This window comes from Gorilla gorilla, chromosome 4, assembly GCF_029281585.2.
Source record: "Gorilla gorilla gorilla isolate KB3781 chromosome 4, NHGRI_mGorGor1-v2.1_pri, whole genome shotgun sequence".
In the NCBI taxonomy this organism is placed as follows: domain Eukaryota; kingdom Metazoa; phylum Chordata; class Mammalia; order Primates; family Hominidae; genus Gorilla; species Gorilla gorilla.
Genome location: NC_073228.2, coordinates 15,440,420 through 15,459,473, shown reverse-complemented (window position 1 = coordinate 15,459,473; position 19,054 = coordinate 15,440,420). Strand labels below are relative to the sequence as shown.

General features: G+C 57.9%; 1 protein-coding gene and 1 non-coding gene across 2 annotated transcripts in view; one reads left to right on the top strand and one right to left on the bottom strand.

The window, feature by feature from the left end:
- Positions 1–3,658: 3,658 nt before the first annotated feature.
- Positions 3,659–14,497, bottom strand: CYGB (cytoglobin). Its single transcript, XM_004040900.5, has 4 exons — positions 13,731–14,497; positions 7,758–7,989; positions 7,277–7,440; positions 3,659–4,930 (listed from the first exon to the last, which is right to left on the bottom strand). Exons 1-4 carry the CDS (start codon positions 13,871–13,873, stop codon positions 4,897–4,899), a joined length of 573 nt encoding a protein of 190 aa, XP_004040948.1. The 5' UTR covers positions 13,874–14,497; the 3' UTR covers positions 3,659–4,896.
- The window catches only part of LOC115934654 (uncharacterized), a 15,509-nt gene continuing 10,603 nt past the window's right edge, over positions 14,149–19,054 (top strand). The window contains exons 1-2 of the transcript XR_008680263.2: positions 14,149–14,269; positions 16,823–16,891. This is a non-coding gene — a transcript (uncharacterized protein). The remainder of the gene's footprint in view (positions 14,270–16,822; positions 16,892–19,054) is intronic.

The window sequence follows — 19,054 nt, the reverse complement described above, 5'->3', positions numbered from 1 at the left end:
TGTTTGTCCCAGGTCCAAGTAGCATCCCCAGCCCGGGTCTGGCTGATTCGCTAATTGCCAGTGTCCTCTCTATTGGGAATGGAGAGCAGGGAGAACCTTCCAGAAGGGCCACATTCTCGAAGGATTCCAGTTTTGATGAGTTCAGAAGCCCCTTCACCATTCTCAAGCCAAGTGGTGTGAAATGAGGAGGGGGGCCTTTCTTCCCGGATGGTCTCCCTCACCCGCGACCTCAGATGCCCCTTTTCCTCTGATAGTCCCTACGGCCCATGGCTCGGTGATCTCCATTGGCTCCGGTTCCAGCTCTGGCTTGCCTGGGCCCACCAGGGGCCCTGGGCCCAGGACTTAGAAGCTCTCCTGGGTTCCTTCTATTTTCTTTTTTCTTTTCTTTTCTTTTCTTTCTTTCTTTCTTTTTTTTTTTTGAGACGGAGTCTTGCTCTTGTTGCCCAGGCTGGAGTGCAATGGCACAATCTCGGCTCACTGCAACCTCCGCCTCCTGAGTTCAAGTGATTCTCCTGTCTCAGCCTCCCAAGTAGCTGGGATTACAGGTGCCTGCCACCACGCCCGGCTAATTTTTGTATTTTTAGTAGAGACGGGGTTTCGCCATGTTGGCCAGGCTGGTCTCGAACTCCTGACTTCCTGATCCTCCTGCCTCAGCCTCCCAAAGTGCTGAGATTACAGGCGTGAGCCACCATGCCCAGCCTCTTTTCTTTTCCTTTTTCTTTTCTTTTTCTTTTTTTTTTTTTTTGAGACGGAGTCTCATTCTGTCGCCCAGGCTGGAGTGCAATGGCGTGATCTCGGCTCACTGCAACCTCCTCCTCCTGAGTTCAAGTGATTCTCCTGCCTCAGCCTCCCGAGTAGCTGGGATTACAGGCGCCCGCCATCACACCTGGCTAATTTTTGTATTTTTAGTAGAGACAGGGTTTCAGTAGAGACACGGTTTCACCCTGTTGGCAAGGCTGGTCTGGAACTCCTGACCTCAAGTGATCCACCTGCCTCGGCCTCCCAAAGTGCTGGTATTACAGGCATGAGCCACCACACCCGGCTGGTTCCTTCTATTTCTTTTCCTTTGCCTTCCGACGTGGCCCTGATGGCCTGACAGTCACTGTCCCCTGCACTGTGGCATCCATCATCCTCCTCCTCCTCGTACCTGCCTTGCAAGGCAGGCTTCATGTTCACTCCTGCAGTGAACATGAGGCAGGAAGAGACCGCATAAGTTAGAGGTGACTGTGGCTCAGAAAGGCTGTGTTACTTGCCCAAGGTCACATAGCAGTGAGAGATGGAGTGTGGGCCCAGAGCCAGCACGCTGTCTTTTGGCATTGCCTCCCTGGAAAGGCGGGGCCCGCACTGTCCTCTCTGCCTTGCACTGTTTTAGTTCACACAGCTCACTCTTGGCCCGTGCCGGGTACTTGTCTTGCTTTCTAAGAGTGTTTATTTATTGATTCTTTGGATTTCTACTTAGTTCCTCCCCTGTGCCAGGCCCAGGAGACAAAGGCGGAGGCTGCACTCAAGGAGTTCATGGTCTGGGAGACAAGACTCTTCCTGCGTGTCAGCTGAGTCTTCCCAGGCAGCCCGCAGGACTCCCAAGGGGCAGAGGCTGTTTCCTGCTTCTCCTGCAGCCCACCCGGGGCTGGTGACCTCCTGGTCCCTTCTCAGGGAGCTGCTGCTGCTGCCGCCTCCATCATCGGGTGGGGGCTGGGCAGGCCTGACCCAGCAGACTATGAGGTGAGGGATAGAGGGCTGAGGAAGGGGTCTGGGAGCTGAGAGCTCAGGGAAGGTGCTGGGGGTTGAAGGCTGATGAAAGCAGGCTTCCTTTCTCAAACACCCAAGGGCTGATCCACCGCATGTAACTTGAGCAGCAGGGCCGGGCCCTCAGCTTTGCCTGTGCGCAGCCTCCGGTGTTCAGGTGTAGAAGGTCAAGGTTCAGGCCAGGCACGGTGGCTCACGCCTATAATCCCAGCACTTTGGGAGGCCGAGGTGGGCGGATCACCTGAAGTCAGGAGATCAAGACCATCGTGGCCAACATGCTGAAACCCCGTCTCTGCTAAAAAATACAAAAATTAGCCGGATGTGGTGGCACATGCTTGTAATCCCAGCTACTTGGGAGGCTGAGGCAAGAGAATCGCTTGAACCCAGGAGGCAGAGGTTGCGGTGAGCTGAGATTGTGCCATTGCACTCCAGCCTGAGCAACAACAGCAAAACTCCGTCTCAAAAAATAAATCAATAAATAAATAAATAAATAAAAGAAGGTCAAGGTTCAAGGTTCAATCCTTGGAACTATCACTAAAGCACTGGGACAAACAGGGCCCTTCTGCCTACTGTCTGGATATCTCGCCTCTGATTCCTTCATCTCTATTGTACCCTTGCTGGGAGGAGATTTCCAGAACCAAATCTTAAAAACCTCCTGACTTTTTTTTTTTTTTTTTTTTTTTTGAGATGGAGTCTCACTCTGTCACCCAGGCTGGAGTGCAGTGGCCAGATCTCGGCTCACTGCAAGCTCCGCCTCCCTGCATTCTCCTGCCTCAGTCTCCCTAGTAGCTGGGACTACAGGCGCCCACCACCACGCCCGGCTAATTTTTTGTATTTTTAGTAGAGACGGGGTTTCACCGTGTTAGCCAGGATGGTCTTGATCTCCTGACTTCGTGATCTGCCCGCCTCAGCCTCCCAAAGTGCTGGGATTACAGGCGTCAGCCACCACGCCCGGCCTTGTTTTTTTTTTTTTTTTGAGACTGAGTGTTGCTCTGTTGCCCAGGCTGGAGTGCAGTGGTGCGATCTCGGCTCACTGCAACCTCCTCCTCCTTGGTTCAAGCGATTCTCCTGCCTCAGCCTCTTGAGTAGCGGGACTACAGGCGTGCGCCACCACGCCTGGCTAATTTTTGTATTTTTAGTAGCGATGCGGTTTCACCATGTTGGCCAGGATGGTCTTGATCTCCTGACCTCAAGTGATCTGCCCGCCTCGGCCTCCCAAAGTGCTGGGATTACAGGTGTGAGGCACCGCGCCCGGCCTTGCCTCCTGACCTTTTAACAAGGCTGACCTCCCCCAACCCCCACAAAACCCCAGTTCCAGTTTCCAGCCCTGCGTTCCTGATGAACCAGGTGAGGAACCCACAGCAATCTTAATCCCCAATTTAGAGAGAAGCCCAGGGGGAGCCAAAGGTGAGACACAGGAGATGGGGCGCCCTTGGTGTGGGACAGGGGATGGGGCGCCCCTGGTGTGGGACAGGGGATGGGGCGCCCCTGGTGTGGGACAGGGGATGGGGCGCCCCTGGTGTGGGACAGGGGGTGGGGCGCCCCTGGTGTGGGACGGGGGTGGGGCGCCCTTGGTAGTGGGACAGGGGGTGGGGCGCCCTTGGTAGTGGGACAGGGGGTGGGGCGCCCTTGGTAGTGGGACAGGGGATGGGGCGCCCTTGGTGTGGGACAGGGGATGGGGCACCCTTGTTGTGGGACAGGGGATGGGGCGCCCTTGGTGTGGGACAGGGGGTGGGGCGCCCTTGGTGTGGGAGAGGGGGTGGGGTGTCCTTGGTGTGGGACAGGGGATGGGGCACCCTTGGTGTGGGAGGTCAGGGGAGGACTTTCAAGAAAAAGGCCTGAGTCCAGAACCAGCGATGGGGGACAGAGGTGAGGGCAGGTGGCAGGAAGAGACTGCACGAGTGTGCACAGGTACAGCAAGAACGGGTCTGTTTAATGACACAGCTGGGTCTGGTTACAAACATCAGAAACTAGAAAAGGAGGACAGGCGGTTGCACAGATGAAGATGAGGATGAGGATGGCAGGAGGGGACACAGCAGGAGCCACAGCAGCAAAACATCCTTGAAGACGACACACGTGACCAAGGGGCACACATGGGGGGCCCCCCTGGCAAGCCTGACGCAGATGAATAGACAGGGCCGACTGCCGGCCAGGAGGAGGGTGGGGTGGGGAAAGCCCTCGGCCCTGGGAGCTGAGGGTGAGACCTAGGCATGTGGTCCCGCCGACCTGCTGCCCAGCAGCCCGGATGCCCCCGGGGCTGCCCTGGTGGCCAAGGCAGGTGGAGCTGGCGGTCGAGGTTTCTGGACTGAGGCCCCTCCCCCAGTGCGGTCATCCCATCCAGAACTTCGCTCTGCCCCTGCCCATTCTAGGACAGTCGGTGAGTCAGTTCCTCTGAGGGAGTAGGGGGAGCCCATTCCTTTCTGCCTGGAAGTGGAATTCAGGAATGTGGGGAGCTGGTCTGAGAAGGGGCTGGGCTTTGCCGCCAAGCTGGGTTGCCCCAGCCCTGCCCCTCCAGGCCCAGGTCCTCTGCGCTGCTGTGGGATTTCCTCTTTGCCAGAACACTCTGTTCTCTGCACAACCGGAACCCCTCCCTGCCCCACTCACAGGTGGGCCAAACCGAGGCTTCTGGGCCCCGCGGATACACATTCTAGATATGTACGTGTGTATATATATATATATGTATATATATATTTATATATAGCTCGTATATAGAATATATCTGTATATATGGTAGATGTGTGCGTGATACTCTAGATGGTGATGTGGAGACCTGCATGCTGGCCGGGCTGACAGAAACGGGGCTGGTTTATTCCCTAAGGGACTCCTAGACCTGTCCCGCTTCCTGCCAGCTGCTCAGCTAGGTCTCTTTCTAACAGTGAGTAGAAAAGCTAAGAAGAGTGGGCCCCGCTCTGCGAGAAGGAAGGGTCCCCCACCCTGCCCGCCGCGCTGGGGTCAGCATCCAGGCAGCCAGCGCCGCCTCCCGGCAGCTCCAGGGGGGAACCTTGGCCGCCACAGAGGCCTCCTTCCGGGAAGTTGAGTCAGGGATTCCTCCAGCTTCCTTGGCACCCAGAAATGGAGCGTCAAGGAGGGTCTTCAGAACTCGGCCTTCTGCTCAAGGTGCTGCCAGGGAGGGGGGTGGAGGGAGGGGTCCTACGGCCCCGAAGAGGGCAGTGTGGCCGGTGGGCTGTGGACGAGATAGGAAGGGAAGGACAAACGTTACCAGAGGCAGGGAAGGACCCTCGGGGGAAAGGGGAAGGACCTGGGGCTGGCGAGGCTCACTTCCTGCCAAGAGATCCAGCACAGTGCAGTTGAAAGCAACCGTGAGACCCAAGTTCTAGTCTCCGTCCTGCTACGAACGTGCTGTGTGATCTCAGGCAAGTCTACTGGCCCATGGGAGCTCCGGATCTTTTTCTCTAAAATGTGAATAATGTCTGTCTTGTGACATAAACTGGGTAAAAAAGTGTTTCACAAACTGCAAAGCACGATACCAATGTGAGCTCTTTTTCCATTAATTCTGAAACATGGCGCATTCTGTCCGGCCTGTCTCGTCCCTCCTCGGGCCACCCATCTGTATTCTCGTATTCTCGGTACACACAGCGCCCCCTGCAGTCATTGCGCCCCCCCCACCCCCACCCACGCAAAGGCGCACACCCTGGAGCAGAGACGGCTCAATAAACAGTGGTGCCTGGCCCACCCCTGCTTCCCTGATAAGAGAAGTTGGGCGAGGGCCTTCTAGGACTCTACTCTGTAACTCCATCCTACCCTCGAGCCCATGGGGACCCTGGCAGCAGGGAGGCTCTGCAGGCTCAGGCCAGGGACACTAGGGGTGGGCTAGAGGGTGTAAAGGGATGAGGGGACCACCCCACCACTTGACAGCTGGGAGTAACCCCCATGGGGTGCCAGTTTCCACGGTAGCCCATCTCCATTCAGTCCACAAGGAGCAGAAGTGGGCAGAGGAGGAGACTTCGGCCGTTTCAAAATGTTTGGGGTTTGGAGAGATCTTAGTCCCTAGGGCAGGGTGGGGAGGGCAGGACGGGCAGCGTGCTGGGGAACTTGGGCCATGTGTTTCTGATTCACTGGGGCTCGCGCCCAGCCAGCTCTCTTTCCAGTCTCTCTTGGCCCTTGTAAAAAAGCCCTTTTCTCTGGAAGCAGGAAGTCTTGTGTCCTGGCTGTAAACAAACTCATCTTTGGCAGCAGAGCCTGCGTGGGGAGAGGGGTGGGAGGGCAGGCAAGCCCCCTCCCCTCCTCTTCCCCTGTCTTTTCCCTGGACCCTCTGGGTGAAAGCTGGTGGGGGGTGAGGGGGCAACCACTGCTCTCCACGCCCTGCCAGTGCCCTCCTCTGGTGGGCCAACATCTGCTTGTTTCCCATTGACTCCCAGGTCTCAGGCAGGCCAGGGCCCAGCTGTGCACATCTGGAGTTGGCTTGGCTCCAGCCAGCAGTTCCCGAGGACTCCACTCTCTTGGGGTGGTGCTGACGGGAGAGGGGGGAGGGGAGCAGGAGCCAGCCCGGGGCCAGTGTGGTCAGCAGCAGGAAGGGCAGGAGGCCTGGCGTCCCCAGCTGCCCTCAGGGGACCTCCTCCAGGAGCTGTGCCTGTGAACAGAAGGGCCGGCAGTCTTGGGGGCCCGTGCAGAGCCCGGCGGGAGACGCCGCCTTTTCCATGGGAAACTGCTGGGAATGTTTCTCTACCACGCGTGTCCCGGGCTGCTGGCTGACCTCTGCTTCCCATTCCCGCCTCCGCTCCTCTCGCTCCTTCCTACTCCAGCCCTGCCTCCGCCTCTCCATTCAGCTCCCAGAGTCAGCCTCCCCTTGGGGGCCCAGGGAGGCCGAGTGTTCCCAACCGCCACGTCTGGGGGCTAGCCCTCCCCTCACGCTCCGAGTCAGCAGGAGTCACAGAGGGCGGCCACCCTCCTTGAGCCACCTCCTGGGCCCCGAACTGGAAGCCCAGCCTCCAGGTCAGCCTGGAAGTAAACATCCCCCTGCTCGTGTGCGTGTGAGTGACACCCATGTAGCTTCCTCGTGGGCTGGGGTATGGGTGTGTGTGTATGTGTCCTCGTGATCCTCCGGGCTCTAGCCCTATTGAGGCAGAGGGCATTTAGCAGCACTGGTCGGCATGAGATGAAAAAACAGCCCCTTGTGATTGGCACCCAGGGAGGAAGTGGCTGGGCTGACCTGGGCTGCCTCCGAGCCTGATGATCGGACCTTACCGCCAGGAGCCTCTGGCGCCTCTCTGCCTGGGCAGCTGTGGCTTTGGGTGCTCTGAGCTCTCCCTGGCTCTAGGGAAGGGGAAGGCTCTTTGGGAGGATTTTTGCTCAGGGCTCATGGCTCTGAGCAGCCTGAAGTCACAGGGGAGCCATCTTGAAGGCCTTTCCTATTATGCCTGTTCTTACATGTCAGACCCCAGGGTTGGCCTGCCTCAAGTGTGCCTGCCCAGGTGGTCAGCCCCAGGGCCTCAGGAGAGATGGGAGACCTCGGGGACAGCAGAGGACATGGCGGGGAGGCTGCCCAGCCCACCCTCGCCCGCCTCCTCACGTGGTGGCGTTGGGGACCTGCTGCACCCAGCCCACTTCCTTGTAGGCAGCGGTCACGTGGCTGTAGATGAGGCCACGCAGCTTGGCCCAGGCTCTCTGCGTCTCAGGTGGGAAGTCATTGGCAAATTCCTCGGCGACCACCTCCAGAATGACCCCAGAGAGGATCTGGGGGCAAAGGGAGGAAGGGGGAGTGAACGCCCGGGCGCCCTGCGTCCCGCAACCCCCAGGCCCCTCCACCCCACGTGTGGCCGAGAGGATCATTCCTAACGCAACAGTCTGGCAGCTTTGGGAACCCAGTGCTCTCAGGACAAGGGTTGCCCTGGACCCAGCCCCTCCATCCTGCCGCCGGGCACTGCCCCTCCCTCTCACAGCCACTCCGGGGATCACCTCTGTTGCCCCAGAGAGCCGTCGCAGAGCCTGCGAGCTGCAGATGGCCATGATGCGTGGGCGGTGGGGGCTCTGCAGCAGATGGGGGCGCATACCTTGAAGTACACAGGTTCCACCTTGTGCTTGAGGGCGTGGGCTTTCCCCACAAGGGCGAGCACAGAGGACACCTTGTCGGGGTCATGCAGGTTCTCCACGACAGTGTTGAGGGCCCCCATGACTCGGCAGGCGTGCTTCCGCAGCTGGGGGCTCCGCTCCATCTCCAGGGGATCCTCCATGTGCTTGAACTGGCTGAAGTACTGCTTGGCCGAGGGGAAGTTCACAAAGAACCTGGCAAGAGGAACAGGGGTGGTCGCTGAAGCTGGAGGCTGCCTCGGGCCCACCCTGAAGCTGCCAGGATAGTGGGGGCTGAAGAAGTGGACCACAGTGCCCCCCACCCCCGCACCGTCACTGTTTTCACTACCATCAGTAGACCTCAGCGTAGACCCTCCTCCCTCTGGCCAAGCCGGCTCACCCCTACCAAGTCTGGCCATGTCTATCTGCCAGGCTTGCTCAGGCTGGCGGCTTCATCTCCTAGGCCTCTGTCTTCCTCGCTTCTTGCTTCCTTCCCAAACTCTACACCCCCTTCAAGGCCTGCTCTAGTCATAGCCGAGAGGGTAAGAACTCAGGTTCTGGAATCATGAGTTGATCTGAAATTAAATCCTCTCCAGTTGGACTGAAATTGTTCTGACTCTCCCAAAATACTGCTTTCATGAAGTCATGCTTATGCTCAAAAACATTCAATGGCTCCCTATTGTCTGCCAAAGTGAAACTCCTTAACCGGGCATTCCAGACTTCTGAACTGTCTCCCACCCGCTTCTTCAAACTCATGTCCACATTCCCCACTATACTCGCATCATCCCTGTCCTGGCTCAGCGGCTTTACTTACTGTTGGGAAAATGTTCCTCGGGTGAGCCACATTCCTTTCTACTACCCTTTTCCTGCGTCAGACATGCCTTACCTGGAGCAGGCTGGCCCAGGGGAAATGCTTTGCCCCTGAGGCCATTGGCACTACTCAGGTGACCTTCCCTGCCCTCCTTCCAGCGTGTCAGACTGGATCCCAAGGCCCTCACGCACCCTCTGACCCCCTGCCCTAGCTGGGGCCCTGCAGTGTGAAAAATGACAATGGCTTTTTTTTTTTTTTTTTTTTTTTTGAGATGGAGTCTCACTCTGTCATCCAGGCTGGAGTGTGGTGGTGCAATCTTGGCTCACTGCAACCTCTGCCTCCTGGGTTCAAGTGATTCTCTTGCCTCAGCTTCCTGAGTAGCTGGGACTACAGGCATCCATCACTAGGCCCGGCTAGCTAATTTTTTGTATTTTTAGTAGAGACAGGTTTCACCATGTTGGCCAGGCTGGTCTCAAATTCCTGACCTCAGGTGATCCGCCTGCCTCAGCCTCCCAAAGTGCTGGGATTACAGGTGTGGGCCACCATGCCCGGCCGACAATGACTTTTTCACCTCCCCTCCCTGTCGGGGCTGGATGTCATGTGAGACATGGGCACCGACTCAATCAGAACTTAAATAACTTAAGTGAATCCCCAGAAAATGTATGGAGTGGCCTGGACCTGTTCTTCCAGGTTGTTCTGCCCCTTCGTGTGTCCCCTTTGCGATCAGAGAGAGCTGATAATTTGCGGAAGTAGCCCTTTGGCCAGGAGTCGAGTCTCAGATGTGAGGGCTGGAACAGATGCGGAGAGGGCATCTGGCCGGGTCATCCCTGCTGCTGGTGGAACTGCTATTGGCGGGGAAGTTTGCACAGTGACCAGGGCACAGTCTGTGTGGAGACTCAGGAGGGCCCCTCTCAGAGGCCAACTGTGACCTTGGGCAAACCGCTTCACAAGCTCCCTGTTTGCAGAAGGGCAAGAGGAGGGCCCCCGCTCACTGCTTCATGGATACACGGGTGAGGACACGTGAGGCGACGGGTCTGAAAATACATTGAATTTTCTGGAGAAGCACTGTAATGAGGGACAAATGTGAAAAACCCAATTTGGACTTAAACAAGCATCTCAGACTTTGGAGGTTTTACAATTGCAATAAAAAATAATGATATGGCCGGGCACGGTGGCTCACGCCTATAATCCTAGCACTTTACGAGGCCGAGGTGGGTGGATTGCTTGAGCTCAGGCATTTGAGACCAGCCTGGGCAATGTGGCAAACCCTGTCTCTACAAAATACAAAAAATTAGCCAGGTGTGGTGGCACACACCTTTGATTCCAGCTACTCAGGGGCCTAAAGTGGGAGGATCACTTGAACCCGGGAGGCCAAGGCTGCAGGGAGCCAAGATTGTGCCATTGCACTCCAGCCTGGGTGACAGAGTTAGACCCTGAATCCAAAGAAATAATGATAATAATAATAATAAAAGGTCAGGTGTGGTGGCTCATGCTGTAGAACTTTGGGAGGCCAAGGCAGGAAGATCACTTGAGGCCAGGAGTTTGAGACCAGCCTGGGCAACATAGTGAGATCCTGTCTCCAGAAAAAAAGAAAAAAATTGGCTGGGTGTGGTGGTGCCCGTCTGTAGTCCTAGCTACTTGGGAGGCTGCAGCAGGAAGATCCAATCGCATCACGAGCCCAGGACTGGAGGCTGCCATGAGCCATGATGGCGCCACCGTACTCCAGCTTGGGTGACAGAGCAAGACCCTGACACAAAATAATAACAATGATATATATATTTGCCTGATGTGTTACAATGTTATTGTACCTTTTTTCTTTTCTTTCTTTCTTTCTTCCTTTCTCTCTTTCTTTCTTTCTCTCTCTCTTTCTCTCTCTTTCTTTCTCTCTCTCTCTCTCTCTCTCTCTTTCTCTCTTTCTCTCTTTCTCTCTTTCTTTCTTTCTTGAGACAGAATCTTACTCTGTTGCCCAGGCTGCAGTGCACTGGTGCAATCTTGGCTCACTGCAACCTCTGCCTCCTGGGTTCAAGGGATTCTCCTGCCTCAGCCTCACAAAATTAGCTGGGATTACAGGTGCCTGCCACCACACCCGGCTAATTTTTGTGTTTTTAGTAGAGACGGGGTTTCGCCATGCTGGCCAGGCTGGTGTCGAACTCCTGACCTCCGGTGATCTGCCTGCCTCGGCCTCACAAAGTGCTGGGATTACAGGTGTGAGCCACCGTGCCCGGCCTGTTATTGTATTTAATTGCCACAGCTAAGCGGGTATTACCTCTATTTTACTGATGAGGAAACAACAGGGAACATTTATTGAGCACTTACTGTATGATCTCACGAATCCTTGCAATTCTCTCCTGAGGTAGGCACTGTTTTAATCCCCATCCTATGAATTAGGAATTGATGTCCAAGATTGCCCAACAAAGTAGATGGCAGCGCCAGGAAGGGGCCCAGGCAGGCCCGCTTTGACAGTTTCCCTACACTGCCTGGAGAGACAGCTGTGCCAGGGGATCGTGGCCTGGTAACCAGGTGTCTCCTGCCTCAACACCCACCACCGGGTTGTGGCCCTGAGGAATGACAGTCTCAGGGAGTCCCCACCCAGACCCTCCACGGTTCTGTGGCCCCTGGGGCCCATGTGCCTGGCTCCTTCCTCCTGGCTCTGCGGTGTTTCCACCTGAGACCCTCCCGGTCTCAGCCTGTGCTGCCAGGGAGGAGCCTCCACAGCCAGCCCTGGGGAGTTTCTCAGCTCCCAGAGGCATCTGGGCTTCCAAGAGAGCCTGAAATAGGCCTGTCTGAGTGTGAGGAGGAAGGTGTCAGAGTTACAACCAGGAGGGAGGGTGGGTGTTCCCTCTTGGTCTCCTCCCTGGCAGGGAATGGAAGTGTGGGGTCTGCCTCAGGCTCGAAAGCAACACCTCCTCCACCCCCACCAATGTGGCAACTTCTCCAGGTTGGGGGTGTGGAAGTGCAGCTGCCTCCTTCCTGCCCTGCAGGCTCATAAGGGCTGAGGGTGCTGGCCTGGCGCAGTGGGGAGGGCAGAGGTGAGAGTGCTGGCCAGAGGGTTGCAGCTGGGGTCTTGACCTTGAGGATGTGTATGTTGTGTGTGGGAAGACAGGGCGCTGTGTCAAGACTGACGGGTCCAGGATCTGAGAAGGGACCTTCAGGAGCCCTTATCCCCCTTTCCTCCCCTTCCCCCACTGACCAGGCCCTGGACAGAGACAGGAGGAGAGAAAAAGGAAAGCAAGGCCCTGTGGGGCTTGGGCTGGCAGGGAGTGGCTGAGACAAAGCTGGGCCAGGCTGTCCTGGGGCTGGGCTCTAGTCCACAAAGAAGTGGAGTCGGAGTGGTGAGGGGTTACTCTGGGCACTGAGTGCATTGGTAATGACCTCCCCCAGCCCAGGCCCAGGCCCCTCTAAGAGACAGGAGTGGGGAACTGGAAGAGGGGTGTAGAGAGAGAAAGAAATCCTTGCTGAAAACTCGGACTGCCCAGACATGGCCCTGGCCTCGGTGTTTCGTTTCTCCCTTGGCATCTGCCCTACCCTGGTCCCCTTCCTGGGGAGGTTCAATGGTGTCCCGAGATGTGGACGGTGAGCACTTCCTCCACGTATCCGCACAGGTACCTGGCAGGGGTTGGGACACAAAACCTCCAAGGTCCTGAGGACCCTGCCTCACTTCTTCATGGTGACCCATGAGTGTGCCAGACGCATGCAAGGCCGGTGGGCTGCAGGTGCTGACACACGGCTGACGGCACCCTCCGAGGATGCAGTCTGGCACGTCTGCAGCTCTGCTACCCACAATGTGCTTGTGTGGGTGCCAGCACCTGTGGGGATTGGTGGTTCCGAGTGTCTGAGGCCCTAGTATCCCAATGTCCCTCTTAGCTTCCTGCCACTCCCGGCTGTGTTTCTGGGCTTGGGGGCTGCTGAGATAGCTGCCCCATCCTCAGGAGCGCTCCTCTAACTCCTTAGAAGTGCTTCCTGCTCTTTTTCCTCCAAAATCTGCTTCTGAGTTGGAATCAGGGCATATCATGGTGGAGCTGGGTAGGTCCCAGGCTTGGGAGAGGCCACAAGGAGAAGAAGCTGGAGATGGAGCAGGCCTGGGAGTCAGGGATGCACTAAAGCTGCCCTTCCAGAGCGAGGCTTCACCCCGTCTGCACATGACAAGGCTGCCCTGCTCTGTCCTAGATTTGACCACTTTCCTCTGCCAAGAAGAGGGGCTTGAGGGTGAGCATGGTCTGGGGCTCCTCTGCCTGCACCCCCAGGGACCAGCACGTGTGGAAAGAGAGCATGGATTTGTAGCTAGAGTCAGTGACTAGCTTTCGAGGCTTGGACACATCACCTCTATGAGGATGGTGTGTGTGCTCTAAGCCTAGGTGTGTGAAGAACGGGGCGCTCTGTGTTTGTGGGTCTCTTGGGGGCATGTAGTGCCTGAACGACCCCTAAGCCCAAGCCACTGCATTTCCTCCCTAAGTGGGAGGTTTTAGGGTTAGGCCCTGTCTCCTGAAGCTTCTCTCTTCTTCCCCTCACCCTCCAAACTTAGCAGGGATTGTATCCTAGGGGACTGTTTGCTTCTCCACTCACCTGTGCCTGCCCTGGGCGCTCCTGCTGGCCCGTGCCCTCCAGCAGGAAGGGGGCAGCTGGGAACACTGGACGCCCCGCGCTCTCCTCTTTCTCAACCTCTGCTCTTTGCTCTCTGTTCTTCCAAGAGGCTTTGAATCCCGCAAGCGGCTGAGCTGGAGACAGGGTTCTGCTCCTCTTTGTCCCCTTTCTTGGCTGAGCCTCGGTTTTCCCATCTCTAAAATGGGGAGCCCCTGCTACTCCCTTTGAAAGGCCAGAAAAATGTGTGTGTCTGACAGCTTGGCTGGGTGTCTGGGGTCGCTGGCCGAGCAAGGAGTTCTGAGGCCAGGGAGAGGAGGGGGACCGAGGTGCTCTCCTGCATCTGGTTCCTAGATTCTGGTGAGGACCGCGCCGGAGCCAGGGAAGGCTCAACCCAGGCTTCGTTCACACCAAGGCGCCCCACGCCGCCTGCCCCGCCGACCTCGGACCGACCCCATTCGCGGCTGGGGAGGTGGCGCTGGAGCTCGGACCCGGGCCCAGCCCTCCTCTGCCCGGAGCCGCTGCCGCCCTCCCTGCCCAGGGCCCGGCCGGGCCGGGCGACACCTACCTCACCAGGATGGCCACCCCCACGTCCTCGCAGTTGGCATAGAGCCGGGCCCACATAGCCTGCACCGCCTTCCTCTCCGCCTCGGACAGCTCCTCGCTCCGCTCCCTGCGCTCGATCTCCATCTCGCCTGGCACTTTCTCCATGAGCAGCTCCAAGCCCAGCCCGGCTTTGCTCGGCGGCGGCGGTGGCGGGGCGCGGGGCGCGGGGCGCCGGGAGCCGGGGCCGGCTGCGTGCGCGGCGGGCGGGCGAGGGGTAGAGCGCGGAGGGAGGGAGCGTGTGTCTGTGCGCGCCGGGTGTGTGTGTGTGTGTGCGTGCGTGTGTGCAGGGTATATGTGCGGGGGGCGGGGGACAGCCAGCGGGGGGGCGGGGATGTGGTCTGCTGGAAAATGTTTAAAAAAACAAATCCGCTCCAAACCCCCAGCCCCGTGTGGGTGAGAGCCAATGCCTGCAAGGTGAAGGCTGCGCGGGGTGGGGGCGACGCGACTGCCGCCCGCCCACCCGCAGGCCACGGCGGAGTTGCACCGCGGGGCGGGGCTCGGGTAGGTGTGGCCGGGGCGCTGGGGGTCCCGGGAGGAATGGGCGGTCACGCGGCGCTGGGCGGCGCGGGCCGCACAGGAGTGCGCTGGGGCGGGCGCGGGCCGGGAGCGCTGGGTTCCGGGTCCCAATGCTTGCGGCGTCGCGGGTGTGCGCGTGCGGACCCTTCCCGCGGCGGGGAACTGACTCAAAGTCCAACACTCCCGAGCTTTCGCGGCGAGGCCGACCGCCAGCCCGCCTGTGGGGGCGAACAGGAGCCCCTCCGGCGGCCGCCGTGGACCTAGCTGGGCTCCCCTCGCCCGGGTCTCTCCCCGCGCCCCCGAGCCAGCCACTGGGGGCCGCGGCGCCACTCCCCAGGCTCTGGGGGGTTAGCACGGGGGTCGTCCCCCTGCCCGCCCACCGCCCCGGCTGTCGGAACTTGAGCGCACCTCCGACCTCGGGCGCCAGAGGCCTGCGCCCCCTTTCCTTCCGCCCAGCACCTCCATGCCCTCGGTGCACGAACGCGGCGGCGGCGGCCAGAAGTCCCCCGTGGCTTATGAATGACACGGACAGGCAAGAACCAGGCGCTGCCCTGAATTCTGGCCCAGCTGGTGGCGGAGGAAGTCCAGAGAGGCACCGGATAGGGCAGACAGGACCTGGCGGACAAAAAGTCTTGAGGAAGGCGCAGGCTGCTGGGGACATCTCAGCCGCCACCAAGGGCCCGATTCCGGGCCTGGGGGAGGCAAATCCTTCCTCCTGGTGGGCCCTATCCAGGGCGGTGTGAGATTGGGCCAGAGGTGGGGGGAGAATCCCATGGTGCCTGCCCTGCAGCGGCTGCTCAGTCCTGGGGGACAGCCTGAGGCCAGACAGGGCCTGGCAGTGTCGGGAAGAGATGTCACTCAGGCTCCCGGCGACCCCTGTCCTCTCTCAAGACTTGATGTCCCATTGCCCAAGCATTGCTAAGGGTTGGCTCTGCGCTTTCGCTATGGTTCATGTATTTATTCTTAAAATCCGACTTTAAGGTCCGGGGGAGGTGAGGAGAACTCACCCTGGCCAGCCTCAGCTGCAGCCTGGGCCCTTCCTGGGAGCTCAGGGTTCGGGTGCCTGGGGGACCCTGGGGCAGTGCCTCTGACACTGTCTCCCCCTTGTTGAGGGAATGAAAATCTAATGCCTCCTGGGGGTCTTGGAGGGGCTGGAGGGGAGTGGGTGGGTTCAGGTTCTCACACCACTCCCAGACCCGTGTCTCAGCGTGGCCATGGCTGGCTCCATGCTCCACACACACACACTGAACAGTTTCTCAAAGTTGGTGTGACCAAGTGGCTGCCCAACAGGTCCCCTTGGGATGTGGAAAGAAAATAGGAGAAATCGTGTATCTATTTCTTTTCATCTCATCCTTTGCAAATGTAATGTAGTCGTATGGTGTAGGAATGAATCTGTACAGTAGTCTAGCATATAATTTGTAAGTGGCTGCACCTGTCTATTTTGTGAGTGCACACTTGAATTCTGCCTTTTACTGAAGAGGGCGTGTAATCAGAAAAGTTTGGAGAGGATTGTCCAGAGGGTAAAACTGCCAGCCCTTCACTGTTGAGTCTCCCCTGCCTCTCTGGCTTCATTATCCAATATTTCTCCCCTTTCTTCCTCCTCTCCTGATGCTTCCACGGTGACATCATTGCTTCACCTCCATTCACCTTGCAGTTACTGGCAGATGCTCCATGCTTTCATGTCAGTAGCTTCGGCAGCGTCTTCTGTCTGAGGGCTCATCCTGCCTTGTGCACTGCAAATTCAGATGCCCTTGCTCCTCTTTAAACGTTGCCCTGATGCCTGCCACTCTGAAAGTGCCCTGTAGGCGCCTTGAATAACTCCTGGGTCACTCTACTGCAGTCATTGTACTTGACAGCACATTTCTTTAGAGTGGCAGCTCCTTGCAAGCAAGGCCCAGTCTCATCAGATGGAGACTCCGAATACGTGCTCAATGCCACAGTGCACACCTTGACCCTACCACTGGAGGGGAGAACCTGGGCCCAGTGAGCTTAATCAGTCCTCACAAGGTCGGGGCCGCTGACCCACTAATCTGCTTGAGCCTCCTAATCCATCCCCAGCAGGAACCGCAGGACAGACGGCAGTGGCTCCTGAGAGCTGGCTGGGGCCATTTTGGCCCCTCGCCTGTGGCCTTCTGCAGACTTGGTCTGGGAGGGGATGGGGCAGCTGCGCCATGTGCACCACCCTTTTCCTGCTCAGCACCCTGGCCATGCTCTGGCGCCGCCGATTTGCCAACCGAGTCCAACCGTGAGAAACTGACCGGGCTATGGCTGGCAGTTGGTGGCGGGGGTGGGGGAACCATGGGGCTGGGCTGCCACCAAGCTGAAGGTGGGCAGGGGCTGCGTGAACCTTCAGGGGGGCTGGGAGGGCATTTTGAGGAACCCTTGAGAGAGCACAGTCTCAGAGCAGGGGGACTTAGAGCTTCAAAGGCTCTAGTTGCAGCCTCTACTCCCATAGCCCAATGCGGCCAGGACCTGTGGAGGGACAGGGAGGGGCTGAGCACAGCCATAGCTCTTCCTGCCTACTCTTGCCTCCCACAGAGAGCCCAGCGACGTGGATGGGGCAGCTAGGGGCAGCAGCGTGGACGCGGACCCTCAGTCCTCAGGCAGGTAAGGCAGGAGTCTGGGCTGGGGGAGGGAGGGTGCTGCCAAGGAAGCTGTGGCTGTGCATGCCTGGGGGTGCACGTGTGTGCCTGTGTGTCTGTGTGCGCGCCTGTGCGTCCACCGTATCGTATCCTGGCCCTTGCCCTAGGCACCCTGCTCCCTGTCCGCCTGCTGGGCAGGCTGGATGTCTGTTTTCTGCGGTTGGGAATGGGAACCCTCAGCTCGCTCCTCTGGACCAAAGCCGCTGTGCCTCTCATCTCCAGCACGGGGCAGTCCCCCGGGGCACCTTCTGTCGGAAGGCACAGGGGAGTGGAAGGAGGGATGAGGCAGGAGTAGCTCTGTGTGGCTTTGCTCGCCTTTCCTTACCCTTCCCCCTCCTCCTCCTCTGCCCCCGCCCTGCCTCAGCTCGGCTGCCTGAGCCTCCAGCAGGATTCGCTGTCCAGTCCCCAATAGAAGGCGCGGGAGGAGCATGACATCACCAGCATAGAGTGCCATTGGCTGGGCAGACCCTGCGGGCAGGACGCTGTCTCCAGTGGCCAGAAAGTTAACTCTTCCCTAGGCTGGAGCCATGTGGTCTTTAGGGGGTGAAGTTGGGGGAACTTCCAGACTTTTCCTTCCCTGGGTGACCAGTGTCGTTCGATGATAGGGGCGCCTATCCCAACCAAACACTGGAAAAAATCAGCAAATCTTTATGAAGTTCCCATGCATGAAGGGTTCCTTCTGTGCCTATGGACTCACCTAGCATGGGAGACCTGTCTGAAGAGTGACTTTTTTGCACCCAGTGAAACAAAGAGTAAAAAAGATCCGATGACATCTTTGGGTCAGGGCGCACTGGCAGGAGGGTGTCTCCACACAGGGAAGACTCAGGTGGCGGGTACTGTGACCATCCGTGTCTCTTTCTGAGTGGGGACCTGCCAGCAATGTGTCCCTTAGATATGCGGAAACTGGCAACCGAGAGAACTTCAGTCTTTCTGTCTCCTGTCGTCTGAGTCCTGAGATTCTGATGATCAGAAGGCCCAATGGGAAGCCCTGGGCCTGTACAGGAAGCGGAGGCATTTCTGCAACACCTCAACTCGATAGGCCAGCTGGCATCATCATAATAGTGCCTAATTGATATCACTAGTTAAATCAGCTACAATGACCACCCCTGGGCCTCCCCCGATAGGAGGCCCTCAAATGCTGGGTGGTCCACGCTATTGAGCCCGGGTCTGGAGTTGGGCAGGGAGAGTTTAAATTCTGGCTTCCCTCTTACTAATGGAAAGACTACGGGGGAAATTTATGCAATCAGTTTATTTATATGTAAACTAGGATTAATAACAGAGTGGTTGTGAGGTTTTGGTGAGGGTGCAGAGTGATTGCTCCATAAATGCTAGCAGCTGTCTTGTTTCATGCTCGGGACCTGTGCTTTAGTTTTCTCCAGAGTTTTCCTATATATTAAATCATTCAGGAGGCTCAGTAACCCCAGAGGATTGGCAGGACATGTGTTTTTAATCTTTCGTTAATGGTTGTGGAAACTGAGGGACAGGGAGATTTAGGTGGCTTGCTCCGGATCATCTATCTCATTTGTGGCTAATGCGGGATGCTCAGGTCCCTGATTCCAGGCAGGGTCTCTTCTACATGAAATGGGCCTGGACCTCCTGGCAGGAGAGAAAAGGCCAAATCTGAGGACCATCTGGCCAGGCCTGGCCTGGCGTGACTTAGCCAGAAGGAAGCAGTTGCCTATTAACTCCTTGGGACCCAGTTAACTGGAAAAATTGGTCTGACATCGAGGAACCACCTGCCGATGGTGGCTGCCGTGGAAGGCTGGCAGTGGGGGTGACATTTCTACTCTCCAGTCACACTGTCCTAAATGCCAACTGATTCCTTAGGTGGTCCTGCCCCTCAATATTGGGGTGAATTGATAGGGATGGGAGGAGGAGGAAGAGGAGAGTCAGAAACATGGGAAGGTCGTGCCCTTCAATCCTGACCCCACTGCTTTCCTGTGTTTAGGGAGAAAGAACCTCTGAAGTAAGCCCTCACCTCTGCAGGTGGGGCTCAGGCCCAGAGACTGGGATCAGCTGGCTCAGGCAGGTAGGGCAGGGCTGGGAGCCGGGGAGGGCAGAGGGCAAGGCTTGGGACAGGCAGGAAGCAATAGGCAAGTCCCGGCCATGTGGGAGGATAGCAGGCAGT